We start from the raw sequence: 18,653 nt of genomic DNA, 5'->3' as shown, positions 1-18,653 counted from the left end.
CCGCATCATCTCCACAGAAGTAGAGCTCGGCACGGTTTACAGTAATTGGTATAGAAAGAAACTACAATGAAAAGTAGAAGGGCTTAGAAAGAGAGGTTTAGAGGGAATTAGTAAATCGATGAGGGAGAGGTCATTGCATTTTGGAGAAGAGCCAAGTTTTCAGATGTTTTTGGAAGAGTTGACATAATTTGTTTCAGTGCGGGAAGTTTTCCCTGCTTGAGGAATGTCAACATAATTGCAACCCTAGCTGATGAATTTTGTACAGAGTGGACACTGGATGAATATATTTTTGAGCCATGCCAAGATACTCGACATGGTTAACTCATGTCAACATTGTCATAAAACACCATGCCACTTAATGTCATATCACTGAATATCAAGGGTCTTAATAATGTCATAAAAAGGAAGAAAATTCTATCCTATTTAAGCTCCTGACAACCAGATGTCATCCTACTGCAGGAAACCCATTTGAGTGCTACAGAGGCTACCAAAATACATCTGCCTTGGGCTCACCATCCTTACTTTTCTCCTGTGACTAGGATAAGAAATGGTGTCCTTATCTTAATTAGAAGTAGACTGGATATTAAAATTCTCTCATCGCCTCATGACCTTAAAGGAAGATGGGTTCAGCTCATCCTGAGTGTTGGCAACTGCTCCATTTCTATTACTAACATATATGCCCCAACTTTGGATTGCCCTGAGTTCTTCAAAGAAATTGCAAACCAGGTTGTGAATTCCAATACTACTCACCATATAATTGCTGGAGACTTTAACTTAATCTTGAATTTACATCTGGATAAACTTTCTGTAGCAACATATAAGCCTTTGAAGGTCGGTGCTACTCTTTTAGATATTATGACACAACTTGGGCTAATCGATGCTTGGAGATTAGTCCATCTAAACCAGTGTTTTTCAACCGCTGTTCCGCGGCATACTAGTGTGCCGCGAGATGTTACCTGGTGTGCCGTACGGTCAGGGCCGCCATCAGGGCAGTACCACCAGTCTAGGGAGAGGGGCGGTCCGCTCCACGTGGACAGGAGAGAGCTGGACGGGGGACCCGCGGAGTTCAATACATCTCGAGCCGCGAGGCTCGTCTTCTGTTCCTGCCTGCCCTGCAGCTAACATATAGCCGATCGCAAGCGTTCCCCGATGTCAGCGCTGACGTCGGAGGGAGGGCTTAAGCAAAGCCTGCCCTCCGACGTCAGCGCTGACGTCGGAGAATACTTCCGTTCGGCTATTTGTGCGCGGCAGGGCAGGCAGGAAGCAGAAGACAAGCCTCGCGGCTTGAGCTTCGTTTTGCTGAGAAAGTTGCAAAGATGGGCTGGGAGGCAAACACGGAACACAAAAGGGGGGGAGGGAGTGCGTTTTGGACACAAGGCATGAACTTGGGAGAGAGGAAGGGAGGGAAAGAGATGCTGAGGTGGGGGAGGGAATGCGTTTTTGGACACAGAAGAAATGGACTTGGGAGAGAGGAAGGGAGGGAAAGAGATGCTGAGGTGGGGGAGGGAATGGGTATTTGGACACAGAAGAAATGGACTTGGGAGAGAGGAAGGGAGGGAAAGAGATGCTGAGGTGGGGGAGGGAATGGGTATTTGGACACAGAAGAAATGGATTTGGGAGAGAGGAAGGGAGGGAAAGAGATGCTGAGGTGGGGGAGGGAATGGGTTTTTGGACACAGAAGGCATGGACTTGGGAGAGAGGAAGGGAGGGAAAGAGATGCTGAGGTGGGGGAGGGAATGCGTTTTTGGACACAGAAGAAATGGACTTGGGAGAGAGGAAGGGAGGGAAAGAGATGCTGAGGTGGGGGAGGGAATGAGTGTTTGGACACAGAAGGCATGGACTTTGGAGAGAGGAAGGGAGGGAAAGAGATGGTTGTGTACACGGGGAATAGAAGAAAGAATTTTTGGTCATAGGGAGGGAGTGAGGTACAGATAGTGGCATACCAGGGTGGGGGGGGCGGTCTGCCCCACCCCGGGTTTACGTCCCAAGGGGGTGCACAGCTGGCCACCCTCCAGTGTTGTCTCTAGGCCGGCAAACTGCGGCTCTTTAGCCACTTTAGTGCCACCGCCGCCATCGGGAACAGGCCGGCGCCAAGTTCTCCCTGCTTTTCCCTGTGGGGCTGGCCAACTCTCGCCACTTGCGTCAATTCTGACGTCGGAGAGGACGTTCTGGGCCAGCCAATCGCTGCCTGGCTGGCCTAGAACGTCCTCTCCGACGTTAGAATTGACGACGGGTGGCGAGAGTTGGTCGGCCCTGCGGGGAAGAGAAGCAGGGAGAACTCGGTGCCGACCTGTTCCCGATGGCGGCAGTGGCAGCCTATTCCCCAGTGGTGGTGGCAGCATTATAAAATACTTTCTTTATGTTTATTTGATTCCTATATATTTATATATAGTCAATATAGGCACAGTTCAATTTTTTAACTTTTTCTAATGGTGGTGTGCCTCGTGATTTTTTTCATGAAACAAGTGTGCCTTTGCCCAAAAAAGGTTGAAAAACACTGATCTAAACGACAAAGAATACACATTCTACTCTCCTCCGCATGGCTCCTAATCGAGGATTGACATGTTTCTCATCAGCAGTTCTCTTCAGCCTTCCCTTTGTGACTCAACGATTAAAGAAATCTCTGTATGACCACACTGCAATAACGCTTACGTTAGACAATATTGTTTCATCTGCACCAACCAAGACCTAGAGATTTAATTCTAACCTACTCACTGAAGATGGTTTTAAGGAGCATATTGAAAAAGCCATTACTGAATTTTTTCTTTTTAATATTCCTGAAGAGACTAGTTGGAGTGTCACTTGCGATTCCTTCAAAGCCTATATTCGGGGTGTAATCATTTCACTTAGCACACTGATTTAAAAAAAAAACAACAACAACAACAAAAAACCGCTTTAGAACTTCTTAACCTAGAGAAATTAATCAAAACAAAAGAATTGGGACACCAAGCTGATATCAATAACTTTTCTCTTTTGGGAGAGTTGCAGAAATATAGATTTCAATATAACTCGCTGCTGAGGAAGACTGCTGCACATACTATGTTCGTCCAATCAGCTCATTATTATGCCGACAACAACAAATCAGGACACTTACTGGCTTCATACTTAAAACAATAAAGCAAACGTAAATCTATCTCCACCCTGACCAGACCAGATAATACTGTTATATCCACCACGCCCGAAATCCTAGGGGAATTTAAAAAGTTTTATGAAGACCTTGTCACAATCCTGGCCCTGAAGCTCAGCTTGTGCCAGGTTTTGTTACTAGTAAAACTAGCCCGATGGTACAAAAGGCTAACCAGGGAGATAGGGTTGTAGGCAGGAGAAGAGAAATTCCTACATTCCCCTTTAAATCTGAGCTGAAGGTTCCCCAGGGAGAAGAGGATGATCAGAGAAACAGCTTAGAACAGCCTGCTAGGAATTCACCTCCCCCTGTGCACCTCCAGCTGAAGGAGATAATTAGAAAGCCCAGGAAAGCTATGCAAATAGTGCAGGCTGCTCCTCCCCCGCGAAGAGCAGGGCGTGCTCACCTCAGCTCTTTAGAAGCTGCTTTGGGAAAGAGAAAGGCAGTTCACCCTGGGACAGCCCAGGGAGAGGTCTCTCCTGGCTGCTCTCCTGAGTATCAGGACGTGGAGATGCAGGAGATGGATACTGACCCTTTTGCCAGTCAGCAAACACTACAAGAGCCCATGGACTGCTCAACAACGGATGGACTGCCTGAAGACATTCTAATGGAGGAGAATTAAGTGGCAGTGCCAGGTAGATGTGTGGAGTATTAACTATGTTTCTATATTACTCAGAGACTGGGGTTATTGTAAGTGGCATGGGACTTGTGCTGGCCTGCTGAGTTGAAGCAGGAAAGAAAAAAAACACGTTTTTTTTTCTAACCTTAAAGGGTGTTGAAACCATGAAGTTAACTTTATTTTGTGCTGTTATGTTGTGAGTGAGGGAAGTAATGTTTGGGGATAATCCACTGTCCATACTGGTTGGGTTTGTGGGGCCATTTGTGGCATTCAGTATTACAGAAAGTTTAATCAGTGGATTCACTTACTCCCCTCCCCCCATCAGCAGTTTGAACTGATTGGGGCCAAGCCTGCTCCACTTTAAGGCTTGAAAACAGCACTGTAAGAAGTGCAAGCAGCAGTGCTGCAGAACTGTCTGAGGTTAGGACAGCAGCAGTTTGGGGATTGAGTTCCCAGCCTTTGAAGGCAATTGTATATTCAAGTGGTTTATCTCACTTACCTGTATGAAGGTGAGAGCTGAAGCTTCACAGTTTTGATCAGCTCTATTTTTTTTGTTTGTGGATTCATTTTGTAAGTTTTGGGAGTCAGGACTGAATGCAAGTAGTCTCCCAACTTCAACCCACAATAAACCGATTATGTTATGAACTGAGAACTGACCTTTTTTCATTTTGTTTCATATATTGAGCGTGACTGTAATCCAGCAGGACTTCCCTACTTTACGGGAAGCACGACCGGGAAGCGCTATCGTGAGCGGAGGACTGGCCTAGTGAAGCCACAAGTGCCGGCTCCGCTACAACCTGTACATGACAGAATCCTGTGATACTCATGATCCCTACACATTCTTAATGAGGTCACTTTGCCCCTACTGCCTGAACCAGACCATGATGGATTGATGTCTCCCATATTGAAAATAGAAATAATCAACACGATCAACAGCATGGCAACAAACAAAGCTAGATGGTATTACAGTTGAATTTTATCAAGCCTTCAAGTCAACACTAGCCCCATATTTACAACAGTTCTTCATCCACATGACAACACAAGGGAAGGTGACTGGGTCTTTTACGGAAGCGACAATAATTGTTATACCTAAACAGGGCAAAGATCGGTAACTATAGACCGCTCTCCTTGATTAACGTGGATACTAAGATCTATGCTAAATTTTTGGCCACCAGATTGCAGGAAGTCCTACCTTCATTGATCTGAGGACAAAACTGGATTCATGTGTGGGCGACAATCTTCCAATAACTCGCGTATTTTAACAAACATTATCTCTGTATGTCAATCACAGTCTAAAAAACTTGCCTTTTTAGCACTGGATGCTGAAAAGGCTTTTGACAGAGTGGAATGGCCCTTTCTATTCACAACTCTCTCAAAATTTGGCTTCCCCAAGTGATTCATTCAAATGATTAAGGTGTTATACTATGCCCCTACTACTAGATTATGCATTAATGGACATCTCTCTGACTCTTTCTGCCCTACAAGAGGAACTCGACAGGGATGCCCACTATCTCCTGTACTGTTTGACTTGGCATTGGAACCATTGTTGGTTACTATCCGCGCAAATGACTCCATTAAGGGATTTGTCCATGCAGCACTGGAGATGAAACTATCTGCATATGCTGATGACATTATACTTTATGTGACCCCAGACTCCATTCCGTCTGTCTTGAATGTGATAGACAGTTATGCATTGGTTTCTGGCTACAAATTAAATATGACAATATCGGAGTTAATGCCATTGAATTGTATTGAAGACAGACATGAAATGGTATCTCATGGCTTTATCTTGAATCCGAAAATACCTGGGCATCTACGTGGGACCCACGCTGGAAGATATGGAGCAGTATAACACCGATTGCATTCTAAGTATTATCAAATAATTCACTCAAAAATGGTTCCCTCTTAAATTGACATGGTGGGGTTGCTTAGATATCATCAAGATGATGTTATTACCTAAAATAAACTATATACTGAGTCATTCTTGCTCAAACGGTGCACGTACCATGACATTGAACATTGCCTTACTACATTCTTGTGGCAGAATAAACAGCCTCGAATCGCATTGCACAAACTGAAACTTGATAAATCTATGGGAGGGGTATACTTCTCTGATTTTTTACATTACCACCAGGCTTTCATCATGAGGCACGGTTCACTGTGGTTAGATGTTCGTCCCACACCTAACCGTCCTATTTGGCTGCAATTGGAAAAGAGTTTACACGGAAGCACTCACCTTGCTTTTGTGCTATCCACCCCTCTACAATTAAATGATAAAAAAACAATCAATCTACTATTCTACACTTGTTGTGCTGAAGGCTTATGATAACCTGATGGAAATCAAATGGCACGAGTCTCGTCGGATATTGTTGTAGCATAATGACCGCATCAAGATATAGAATGGAACTCTTAACTGGAAATTGTGGCAAAATTGTGGTATCTGGACTCTTCAGCACTTAATTAAGAACTCTCAATGGATGTCCTTTGCTGACTTAAAAGCATGCTATAAACTGCCACACCATCAACATTATTGCTGGTTACAATTGAGACACCGCTTGACTGCTATCTTTCAAGATGTACAGCAGTTAAAAAATATTCCAGACCTGCTTTCGCAGATATCTCTAATTAATAATAACAAAAAAGGGATCGTCTCTCGGTAGTATCATGCTATGCGAAAGTCTTTCACTCCCTCATTAACCAGCATGATGAACACTTGGCATGAAGATTTGGGTCTTTTGTTAGAAGATGTGGCTTGGCGGGATGTTTGGATTAATGTGTTCAGATCATCTCACTCAGCTGGTGTACTTCAATCTATGTTCTTCCTTCTACATAGTACTAAGAAAACACTTTCACTATGAAAAATGCACAATGTCAGATGGTCTATTAATAACACAGCTCAGGCTTAATTACAATTGAAAAAAAACGGAAGAAAAAGCCTCAGACAAGGGCCATCCCACCTCCACAAAAGATGGTTTAAAGGTGGTTAGGCCTTCACCTCATTGGCAAAAAACCTCCATTACATAAAAAAAGCTCTGTGCTGTGTTATCTATCTGTACCGATCAACAGAAGATAAGTTGAAAGCCATTTCTTCTATTTTTTTATATCTTCTTCAAGCATAGATAGCACAGCACAGAGCTTTTTTCATGTAATGTAATGGAGTTTTTTTTGCCAATGAAGTGAAGGCCTAACCACCTTTAAACCATCTTTTGTGGAGGTGGGATGGCCCTTGTCTGAGGCTTTTTCCTCCGTTTTTTTTCAATTGTAATTAAGCCTGAGCTGTGTTATTAATAGACCATCTGACATTATGCATTTTTCTTAGTATTATTTATTTTTCATAATATCCGAGTCTTCTTGGCTTCCTTCTTCATAGAACACATTGGACTCCGGTAAAGGTTGCAAAGTTTTCAAATGGTCTTTCTCCCATATGCTGGTCTTGCAACTCTCAGGAAGGAATATTAATGCACATGATTTATGCTTGTTCACACCTCTCTGGCTACTGGAGTAAAGTTTGGGAAACACTCTCTTCAATCCTGAATATACAGGAGCCCATAAAACTGCGCATTATTATATTGGGACATCATGGCCTCCGACAACTGTTGTCAGATCATAATGCGAGATTGCTTAACACCTTCCTATTTCTGGCCCTCAAAAATATCTTACTCTGTTGGAAGGATCTATCCCAGACAGATTATACCACTTGGTGGAATATGGTATGCCTCACAGCGAAATATGAAAGCGTTATAGCAGAAACACATAGGTCCATGAGTTCCTATTTTAAGATTTGGAGCCCGGTCAACTCCTATTGCAACATTGGATGATGGCATTCAGTTATTGAGCTAGGACTTGTTCTCTACAACAGAAATTATTCCACATTATGGCTCATGTCTCGATCTGCTACTAGATTAAAGTCCTGTTGTATCTCTGTACTTTGGATATTCTAGATCAGGGTTGCCCAAGTCCAGTCCTCGAGATCTACTGGCAGGCAGGTTTTCTGGATATCCGCAATGAATATGCATGAGAGAGATTTGCATGCACTGCCTTCTTGGTATGCAAATCTTTCTCATGCGTGTTCATGGTGGATATCCAGAAAACCTGGTCTGTCATTAGATCTCGAGGACTGGACTTGGGCAGCCCTGATCTAGATGCTTATGGCTGCGAGTTGTGTTGATATTCTTCTTCTAGATAGGCTTGGAAAGAGCTTGTTGTATTACATGGATATTATTATATGATTCTTTTTTATTTGTACAAATTGTCTTTATCTTGCCTCGTTAACATTTCTCTTTTTTGTACTTATTGTATTTTAAAATCAATAAAATCTTTGAACTAAAAAAATGTTTTTCTCTTTTGAAAATAAGTACAATATTCTATTTATTTAATGTAAACAACATCAAAAAAACAAAACAGTAATAAGATGAAGCATCATATCTGATTGCATAGAAGGTTACATTAAGCTGTTCACACATCTAACCTTGGCCATCTACTCATTTAAATACCTATATGGCATATATGCATGAGAGGCAAGTCTCAATTGAAATAAAATTCTGGAATGAGGGGGCATAGGATGAAAGTGAAAATGGCTAGATTCAGAAATAACCTCAGAAAATACGTTTTCACAGAAAGCGTAGTGAATGCCTGAAATGGCCTCCCAGTGGAGGTAGTAGAGAGAAAAAGTGTATCTGAATTCAAGACTAAATTCAAGCTTGAGACAAATACACTGGATCTAAGGGAGAGGAAGGGATTGGTAGCTAGCATGGATAGGCCTACTAGATAGGCCATATGGTCTTTATCTGCCTTCATTTTTCTCTTGTCTGTTTCTACTCTCTCTGATCTCAGAATATCAATGTTTCTTGAGCATAATTTTCTCATGTTTCCTAAACAGAGACACCCTATTCCGTCACATATGTACTTCAATGACAGAAGAACTAGTCCAATTAATAATCATAGTTTTGACCACACACTGCTAAAAGAAAATCTAAAAAGATAAACATCTGCTTTGGTTCATCTGGTGGTCATTGCCAATGATTCCAGAACACAGTCTGGAATATTAAAGTTTCAGTGACCTGAAATACAGCAGATATTCTCATCCATACTGCTTTCCAATACATTTGAATATTTGGACAATCAAAGAGCAAATGTGGGCTCCAGTTAGACAAAATAGGGCTAACCACAAACTTTCTAACTTGTGTTGATCATGCTGGGCACAATGGATCATGCTGCGCACGATGAACCACTGGTCTGACCAAGCAGCGGCAATTCTTATGTTCTTATTGTTCAAAAATTCTGGAATCACCAAGAACAGGGACAGAATCTCTACTCATTGTTAAATATATGCTCTCCATTGGCTTGTGAACGAATCAGGTTTTGTTCACTTGGTCCTGATTAACCTCTGTTTCCTGATCATTGTAAACCTTTTGATATCTTAATGGCATCTGCTGGCCCTGAAGGGAGTATAGGGACAAGGTCAATACTAGACACATAAGAAGAGATAGAGATACTAGGGGAGACGCTGGACAGATTGGATAAGGACGCAGAGGTAAGACGCTGGACAAGGTGGATAGTGACAGAAAATATGAATGCTGGAATCAGTAGCATGGAATGTTGCTGCTACTTGGATTTCTACAAAACATACCACGTGGAGCCAGTCCCTGGACACAGGAGATGAAAATGTAAATATTTTATTCCAATTACACTTCTCCCTCTCGATTCGCGGGTTTAAGACTTGCGACTTCGGGTATTCGTGGTTTTCTAAACCTTGAATCACCCCCACCTCCCTCCCGCCTCCTGGACCTCTCCACACCTTACCTGGTGGTCTAGCAGTGAAACAGGGCAGTAGCAATCATCCTACGCTCCTGCCCTGTGCAGAGATGTCCACAAAAATGGCTGCTGTGAGTTCCAGTGGTCTCATGAGACTACAGTGGGAACTCATGGGAGCCATTTTTGTGGACGGCTCTGCATGGGGCAGGAGCATAGGACGATCGCTACTGCCCCACTTCACCACTAGACCACCAGGTAAGGTGTGGAGAGGTCAGTGAGGCGGGAGGGAGGTGGGGGTCAGAGTCGGCCTGAAAAGTTATTCGCATTTTTCAATATTTGTGGGCCAGCTCTGCCCCTAACCCCCGTGAATATTAAGGGGGAAGTGTAGTCAACTAAACAAGCAAACACTGGCTCTACGTGGTGTGTTTTGTAGACGTTCCTTGTTCTTTCGTGGAAGCCTGGTCTTTTGCTTTGTGGATTGTGCTACTTGGATTTCTGCCACATACTTGTGATCTGGATTGGACATTGTGGAAACAGGATACTGGGCTAGATGGACCATTGGTCTGACCCAGTATGGCTATTCCTATGTAAGAGATGTCGAAAGGTTTCAGACAGCCGAAGTTTCTGGACCTCCACTCAAATTATTTGAGTAGCCCTGCTCTAGACCATCAAAGTCTTATATGCTGGCAGTAAAGGGAAGAAACAGGTATGAAGATCTCCACTAACATGGCTGCAGCAAAACGACCTAACTTCTTAAGCCTCTCCAGATTTATCATTAAAGCACTGACATTGTGATTATCCTTTCAGCATTCTGTGCATTTCTCTGTATTTGGGAAGAATAGGCAACAGTCTCATTACCACTGAATTTAATATGCCGTGCGCTAGTGTCTAACAAAAGGTTTTGCGTAGGGTTTGCTTCTGTACATAACAATTTTTTTTTTTTTTTGAATCTGTGCACCCGCAAATTGTGTACTAAAGTCACGCTCATGCTTACCCTGTATTAGCTCTGCTACTTCAGAATCTGGAATTAGAACTTCCTACATGCACCGAGATAAAGGTAGATCTGAATCAACCTGCTCCTGATCACATGGAGCTTGCTTAGGCTTTCAACCTAACCCAGCTGAATCCTAACACGCATTGCGTAGCAGTCCCGGTTTGTCTCTGTTGCATCTATAGACTTACAGCCCTTCTATTTCCTCAAAACACTAGATCTAAAAGGTCTCAGATGCAAAGAGGCAAAACCACAACTAGATCAGGCTGTCAGGATTGACCTAGGTGAAGTGCCTGCCCTTAGGTTTGCTGGTTACCTTCACTTAAAGAATTTCAAATGTTCATAAATGTTCATGCCATGATCCAACTGAGTAAAACAATATATGCACCCCTCAGTCTCTCACCTGGCACCAGAATGGTCTGTAGTGGTCGCACTTCTACCCCTTGCACTGGGTACTCCAAGGGAAAATTTGCTGGGGCGACGATGAGCTTGTCTGCTAGGGACTGAGTCCTGCAGGGCACAGAAAACATAGAGAATGAATGAAAATCTCTTTAAAGACCTGAAAGGGAATTTTATGTTGCATTAAAGCAGCCTGCTAGCTAGATCATTCAGGATGAGCCTGTCTACTTTTAGTCTTTATACCTGAACAGTTTTCTTTTTCTTTTTTTTTGTGAGTCTGGAGGGGGGGGAAGATATTAAATGTATCCACCCTTAAATTCAGCCACAGCACAGCTTTTATTCTCCTGAGTCCAGCTGTCTGTGCTGTTTTCACAGTTTCCATAGTTATGGTGGAAATGCTTGACACTTTCAGACAACTTCCAGGCCATCACATTAAGAAACACAAAAGAGGTGTTAGAATTAAGCTATTATGTGGCAAACTACATTAAAAAATTTAGGCTGGGTCATTACAATAGTAAAATAATACAAAGTGGGAGGGTTGAGATGTTCCAGTAGGGATCTTTATTATCAGTAACATAAAAACATTCGCCTGGGGGAGGGATCTTTGTTACCCTGTTCTTGGCGGCTTGCAGGAGTTCCTTTGCTTTTGAAACCAGGCAAGGACCCCACGCAGTGTGGCTCATATAGCCCTATATCTCGCCTGGGAGTAGATTACAAGATATTTACAAAACTTTTAGCTCTGAGACTTCAGTGGTATATGCCTCAATTGGTTAAGGATGATCAAGCCAGCTTTATTCATGGTCGCCAGACATTTGATAATATCCAATGGGCAGGTCATTTAGTGTGGTCCATGGAAGGAGGTAATGAGCCTGCCTTAATTTTGGGTATTGATGGGGAGAAGGCCTTTGATAGGGTTTATTGGCCTTATCTTTTTTTGGCTGTTGCAGAAGGTGGGTTTGGGAGGTTCTTTTTTGACTTGGTTGCAAATTCTTTATACAGAACCATTAGCATGTCTACGCATTAATGGTGTCTACTCCGCTAGCTTTCCCCTGAGATGGGGTACCCGTCAGGGTTGTGCCCTTTCACCGGTACTTTTTTCATTGGCCATAGAACCTTTGGTTCAATTGGTGCGCCAGCAGCCAGAGATCAGAGGAATATTGTGTGGAAGTGTGGAACAAAAAATTTTACTTTTTGCAGATGATGTTTTGTTTACTTTAGCTAGTCCCTGTGAATCGCTGGCGGCCATGTCGACCTTGCTGGAGCGCTTTGGTCAGGTTTCAGGGTTTAAGGTTAATGGTACTAAATCGGAGATTTTGGCTTTATTGCTTACAGAAGTTGAACGGGGTTTTATAGCGTCCATATTCCCATATAAATGGGCATCCTCCTCTTTGCGTTATTGGGAGTCAATTTGACTAGCAATCTGTCCGACTTGTATGTGGCAAATTACCCAGTTTTGATAACACAGATTTCACAAGAGCTTGAACGCTGGAAACATTTGACTGTATTGTGGCTAGGACGAGTTCATGCCGTTAAAATGGTGGTGCTTCCTAAATTGCTGTATTTGCTTTCGGTGCTACCCATAGCACTGCTGCTATCCTTTTTTAAGCTATCAGAGAAAATAATTTTTTTCTTATATTTGGAATAATAAACCCTCTCGGATCCAGAGGAATATGCTTTATCAACGTAAGCAACAAGGGGGGATGGGAGTTCCCCACTTTAGATCCTATTATCAAGCAGCACAATTGTAATATTTGGTTAACTGGAGGTGGGCCTCTAAGAAAGGTTGGGTGCGTATAGAACAAACTTTGCTACCCTGTGGGTGATTCCTTGGTTGCCAGTAGACATTATATGAGATCTGGCAACTGTTGACCATCCGATCCTACGCCATGTTCTGATTATGTGGGTGCAGCTTCATAGTCGATTGCTGGGTTCCCGGGAGTATTTTCAGGGTACGGCTATAGCATATGCTCCTCATTTTGTTCCGGGGGAACTTGATATGGTATTTCTTCACTGGGCGAACCAAGGGCTCCAAACGCTAGGACAATTGTTGGTTGATGGGGAGTTGGTTTCCTTTTCTTATTTAGAATTTGAGTATGGATTGAGGGCTCGGGACTTATTTCATTATGGGCAATTAAAAGCCTTTTTTCATAGACGAGTGCTTCATGACCTAAGTCTGACCCCTTCCTTGTTGGAGCAGGCATTTTTACAGGGTTCAGGACGAGGGACGATTATGCGTCTGTACAATGCAATCTTGCAGACTATTCCAATTCCAGCTAGATACAAAACAGCTTGGGAGCAGGTGTTGGGAAAATATTATGAGATAAAAGAGTGGGAACGCCATATGAGTGCCCTGTTGCATGTGTCTATTGCCAGCTCAATGGTGAAGAATGGATATAAGATGCTCTGTCAGTGGTATTATACCCCTGTGCGACTGAAAGCTTTGTTTGGGAGGGGTTCAGACCTGTGTTGGAGGCATTGTGGATCGCCCGGTTCCTTTCTACATATTTGGTGGCATTGTGCCCCAGCACAGGCATATTTGCGGGGGTGGTGGGATTTATCTCTGAGGTCTTGGGTTTTCCAGTTGTTCAGTCTATTGACTGTTGTTTGCTTAATATAGTCCCACAGACCTTGCAGTTACGTTATCGTAAATGGATTGCTGTGGTGATGACAGCGGCGTGCATGTTGTTAGCTGCAGCTTTGAAATCAGTGGACCTGTCACCTGTGGAGGTGGTGCATTCTAAAGTACATTGTTTCTCCTTTTCTTACTTACTATCAGTTTCGAAAAGATCTTAAAACCTACTTATTTAAACAATATAATATACATTATTGATTTTTATATTATCATTTAGTTATAGTGTACTTTTAATCTTTTTATCTATACTTATTTTAGTTCATATTATGTTTATTTTATTCATTAGTTTTAATGCTTGAATTAGTTACTTAGAATTTTATTATGTATGATGTTATTATTATATTGTAATGAAAAAGAAAGATCTTCTCTGGACCCAAAACAGCGCCATTTTCAACTGTTCCACTTTGGCGGGCATTTGAGTGATCTGGAGCATGATATTCAGCAGTTGGTTCCTGAGGAAGGGGGCTTTGCGTACCCCCGAAACAGAGTTCCATTGGACAAGCCTGTGTGCTGCCTTGCATTTCTGCCATGCAGAAGCTAAGGTTTTCTTTTTTTTTGTTGCTTACTACGCCTGTGCCTTTCGGCTAACTTTTGTCGCTTCTGTGCCCTTTGATGAGAGGCAGAGACAGCTCCAACCACTTTTGTATGTTACATTGGTTGTTTATTATTTTTCACTATTAGCACATTGGTTTGTGCATTAGGTACACGGTATTACTCACTAGGGAGTTCGGGGATGTAACACAGGTAACACCCTTGTGGGTGTAATGCATGTGTCAGCCGGCACATTAGGGGCTTTTGTCTCCATTGTGAGCTGTGTAACTGAGGATCCCCACACATTATATAAATTTAAATTTAATCATAATTTCTCCTGTACTTTACAGTAGTCTGTTGGTTCCCGCTGTCTCTTCCTCTCACCCCTGTTTTTGGGCCAGGGAAGATCTTTCTTTTTCATTGTTTGGGTTTCTTCCCAGTTTTGGGTTTTGGGGATTTCATTATTATATTGTATGCTGAGTACCTATTGTGTAAACCGCTATGAACTGCTGGTTAGGCTGTATATAAAAATAAATCATTATTATTATTATTATTATATAACATGTCTCAGGTAACTGCTTTGCATAGAAATCATATGGGGCCTTTTCATAAGGTTTGGTCTTCCTATATTGCTTGGAGGGAGTTATCTGATGCTGTACCTGTTTAACTACAACAACAATACACTCCAAATTTGCCAAAAATCTTACTGTAGAAAAAACACAAAAAGGCAACCTAGTCACATCAAGGTTTGTGTGGGGGATGCTCAAGACGCCAAAATTGGCTCGCAACTAACAAACCAAAATGGGATGAATATAATATAGGGTGCTCTCAGTGTGAACCCTCAGTGATAGTAGCGCAGCTCAGACACTTCACTTCTGGGTCAAGGCGGTAAGCCTCCACCCACACACCATCATTGAGCACCCTAAGTGTGCTGAAATTAAAGGGACCTGAGTCCACTAAATCAAACAAATCAAACAATCAAAGTGAGTAAATTAAACTCAACACAAACAACCTGAGCGACCCCCAAACAAACCCTGCCAGCCAGACCCCCCGACTCACACAACAAAATCAAAAATCACCATGCAAAAATCAAATGAACACAATACTTATCTAAAACTATCTCACAAACTGATAAACGCAAAAAACCGCGCCAGGAGAAGAGGTTCGACCGCGCTGGTTTCAGGAGGAGCCCTTCTTCAGGAACCTGACCCACGACGGAACACGAACAAAGAGGTCGGCTGGAGGGTAATTTAGATTCGCGGCTACAGGGCAGGGAGGATTGTCGGACCCGGGCTGTTATCGGTCGGTCGGGGAAGTGCCACAAAAGTAAGGGGACCTGGCCGGCTGTGCTGCAACCGGGGTGGGGCGGGGCGGACCGCCCCCCTCCCTTGGTAGCCACTCGAACCGCGAGGCTACACTCCTTCTCCTTACCTGCCCTGCCTGCAGCACAGAGCCGAACGGAAGTCTTCCCGACGTCAGCGCTGACGTCGGAGGGAGGGAGGGCTTTGTTTAAGCTTTGTTTATTAATAATAATAATAATAATAACTTTATTCTTATATACCGCCAACAATCTTGCGACTTCTAGGCGGTTTACAATAAAAACTGTAAATACAATCAAGAGAAAACTTTAAATACAATCAAAGAAGTAGTAAATACAATCAAGAGAAACTTTAAATACAATCAAAGAAGTTGTTAATACAATCAAGAGAAAACTTTAAATATAGTCAAAGAAATTGTAGATACAATCAGGAGAAACTTTACGTACAGCGAATTAAAGAGTATAGCAATGTATATCTCGTACAATGAATTAGAGAGTATAGCAGTGTACATCTGATAACATTAATAATGTTAATGTCAGTTTGTGTGTTGCAAGGCCAGGAAGTGCCAGGTTGTTTACATAGAAGTAGATATATTCCGTAAGTTCGTAGAGTGTTCATATTTAGTGAATAGGGGTTGGGGTTAACAGTTTGCACGTTTAGGTATGTGGTGATGTTACGAGGGGGATTGCTGTTCCGGTTCGTTACCTAGGTATTTCAAGAATAGGTAAGTTTTTAGGTGTTTCCTGAATTCTTCATAGTTGTTTGTGGGCGCAATTAGTTTTTCTAGGTCTTTACCCCATATGGCTGCTTGATATGATAGCAGTTGTTGATGGTGTCTCTTATATTTGCACCCTCTAGCCGGTGGGGAGACAAATTTCATGTGTGTTTTTCTTTCATGTCTATTGGTTGGGAATGAGAAGAGGTCTGTAATGTATTTTGGGGCTAGACCATTTAATACTTTGAAGCAGAGACATCCTAGTTTGAACTTCGTGCGCGCCTCCATCGGTAGCCAGTGTAGGAGTCGGTAGGAAGGGGTTATGTGATCGGACTTCTTCAGCCCGAAAATCATCCTGACTGCTGCATTTTGTATCTGTTGTAGTCTTTGCATTTGCTTCTGGGGGATTGTCAGATGGGTGATGTTGCAATAGTCCAGGTGGTTTAGTATTAGGGATTGTACTAGAATTCTGAAAGCTGACGTGTGGAAGTACGCCTTAATGGATTTAAGTTTCCAGAGAGTGAAAAACCCTCTTTTGATTAAGGAGTCTATGTGGTCTTTCATGGTTAGTCCTTGGTCTAGTATTACTCCTAGAATCTTCATTGGTTGAATGGGGTAGTTTAGATTGTTAATGTGTAATGATATTGTCGTATTCTGTGCGTGTGGCAAGGCTATGAAGAATTTAGTTTTTTCTGAATTGAGCTTCAGTTTGAAGTCTGTGGTCCATTGATCCATTGTGTTTAGCGCTTCAGTTGTTTAAGCCCTCCCTCCCCTCCGACGTCAGTGCTGACATCGGGAAGACTTCCGTTCGGCTCTGTGCTGCAAGCAGAGAAGGTAGGGAGAAGAAGAGCCGCGCGACTGAGTACATCCAGCCCCGCAGGAGCCCCGCGACCCTCGGAGGCGTCCCCATGGGATCCCCGCGACCCTAGGGGGCGTCCCCACGGGATCCCCGCGACCCTAGGGGCGTCCCCACGGGATCCCCGTGACCCGAAGGGGGAACCCGCGGGTCCCGCGGGATTCCCGTCGTCCCCGTTCCCGTGCAGCTCTCTAATGTGATCGAGGCCAGCAGCGTGCCTGATTTTAAGGCCAAATGGGATCGTCACATGGGATCTATTCACAGGGCAAAGGTAGGGGAGGGATCTATTCACAGGGCGAAGGTAGGGGAGGGACATTAGGGTGGGCAGACTAGAAGGGCCTTGGCCCTTATCTGCCGTCTATTTCTATGTTTCTATGTTTCTAGAGAGGCGTGCAAGCACTCGGTGAATACTCTTGAAGAGGAAGCCAGGCCAAATGAAAAACTTTGTACTGGAAGTGTTGATGAGCTATCTGAAAATGCAGAAACTTTCTGTGATTGGGATGTAAGAATATGTGTATAGGCCTCCTTGAGCCAATCATTTCATTCTAGAAGAGGATATAGCATCCCTAAAGACAACATGCAAAACTTCTTTGACTAGAAATTTGTTTAAGTCTCAGTAGTTGAGAATTGAACGACAACCTCCCATCTTATTTGGAATTAGAAAATACCTGGAGTAGAACCCATGATTTTTCTGAGAAGGGGGAAACACTTCTACAGCATTTAGTTGAAACAGAGCTTCAATTTCCTGAAGATGGGACATCTGCTGGGATGTGAAAGAGGACTCTCTTGGAGGGTAGGCTAGGGGGGAAGATTACAAAATGGAGATAGTAATAGAGAATGACACGGGGAAAACATTTGTCCCCATGAGCACAGTCCCAATCCCTGTCCCCGTGAGCTTGATCCCTCATCTCCACTTCATCCTTGCAAACCATCTGATCCCATCCTCAAAAGCCTCAAATAATTTTATACTGAATTTATATTATTAAAGTATATAAAGAAATAATACTCTGTACAATTGTCATTTTACAAATCAAAGTTCTGGCTGCCGAACTAGAGGAAGAGATCTTCAGCTGGCATGGCATTGTTTATAAATGTTTATCAACACAACTACAATACTACTTTATTCTAAAGTAAAAATAAATAAATAAATAAATGAAATAGAAAGTTTTTTCTGGTTTCGGATTTCCTCATCTTCTCGTCATTCTATTCCTTCCATCCACTGTCTGTTTTCTCTCTGGCTCTTCTTTGTGGCATCTGCTTTGTTTGTATGCCTCTACCAGAAACTGTCACCCATTGGTGACAGTTTTCTTCTTCCCCCAATAGTCTTGTATCTCTGTCTTCTTCCCTTCCCCCTCCAAGGTGGTTTTTAGCATCTCTCTCCTTTCCTCCCCTCAGATCTGGTATCTGTCTCCCTAATCCAGCACATGCCCTTTTTTCTTTATCCCCTCCTTCCATCCAGTATGTGCTCCCCTCTATCTTCCCCATTTCCCTTCAGTGTCTGTTCATTCTCTCCCCTCGCCACTTTCCTTCAGCGTCTTCTTCCCCCTCTCTTCTACCCACTAACATGCAGTGTCTGCTCCTCCCTCCCCTCCCCCTCTCTCTCCACTTCATTCCAGCATGTTCCCCTCTCTCTCTCTCCTCCCCATTTCCCTTCAGTGTTTGTTCCTCTCTCCCCTCCCTCTCTCTCCAATTCCCTTCAGCGCCCTTTGCTAC

The 18,653-nt window shown here is 43.2% G+C and overlaps 1 protein-coding gene across 5 annotated transcripts in view; it reads right to left on the bottom strand.

The window, feature by feature from the left end:
• B4GALNT1 (beta-1,4-N-acetyl-galactosaminyltransferase 1) overlaps positions 1–18,653 on the bottom strand; it is a 284,601-nt gene that overhangs the window by 100,915 nt on the left and 165,033 nt on the right. For 4 of the 5 annotated variants that reach the window (XM_033935405.1, XM_033935407.1, XM_033935408.1 and 1 more), the window contains one exon: positions 10,892–10,998. In XM_033935405.1, coding sequence (XP_033791296.1) covers positions 10,892–10,998 — 107 coding nt within the window. Of the gene's footprint in view, positions 1–10,891; positions 10,999–17,608; positions 17,739–18,653 lie in introns of all 5 variants that reach the window. The other variant, XM_033935410.1, reaches the window with a different exon arrangement.

The sequence above is a fragment of the Geotrypetes seraphini genome, chromosome 3, assembly GCF_902459505.1.
Source record: "Geotrypetes seraphini chromosome 3, aGeoSer1.1, whole genome shotgun sequence".
Classification (NCBI taxonomy): Eukaryota; Metazoa; Chordata; class Amphibia; order Gymnophiona; family Dermophiidae; genus Geotrypetes; species Geotrypetes seraphini.
This window is presented reverse-complemented; position numbering and strand designations above follow the sequence as displayed.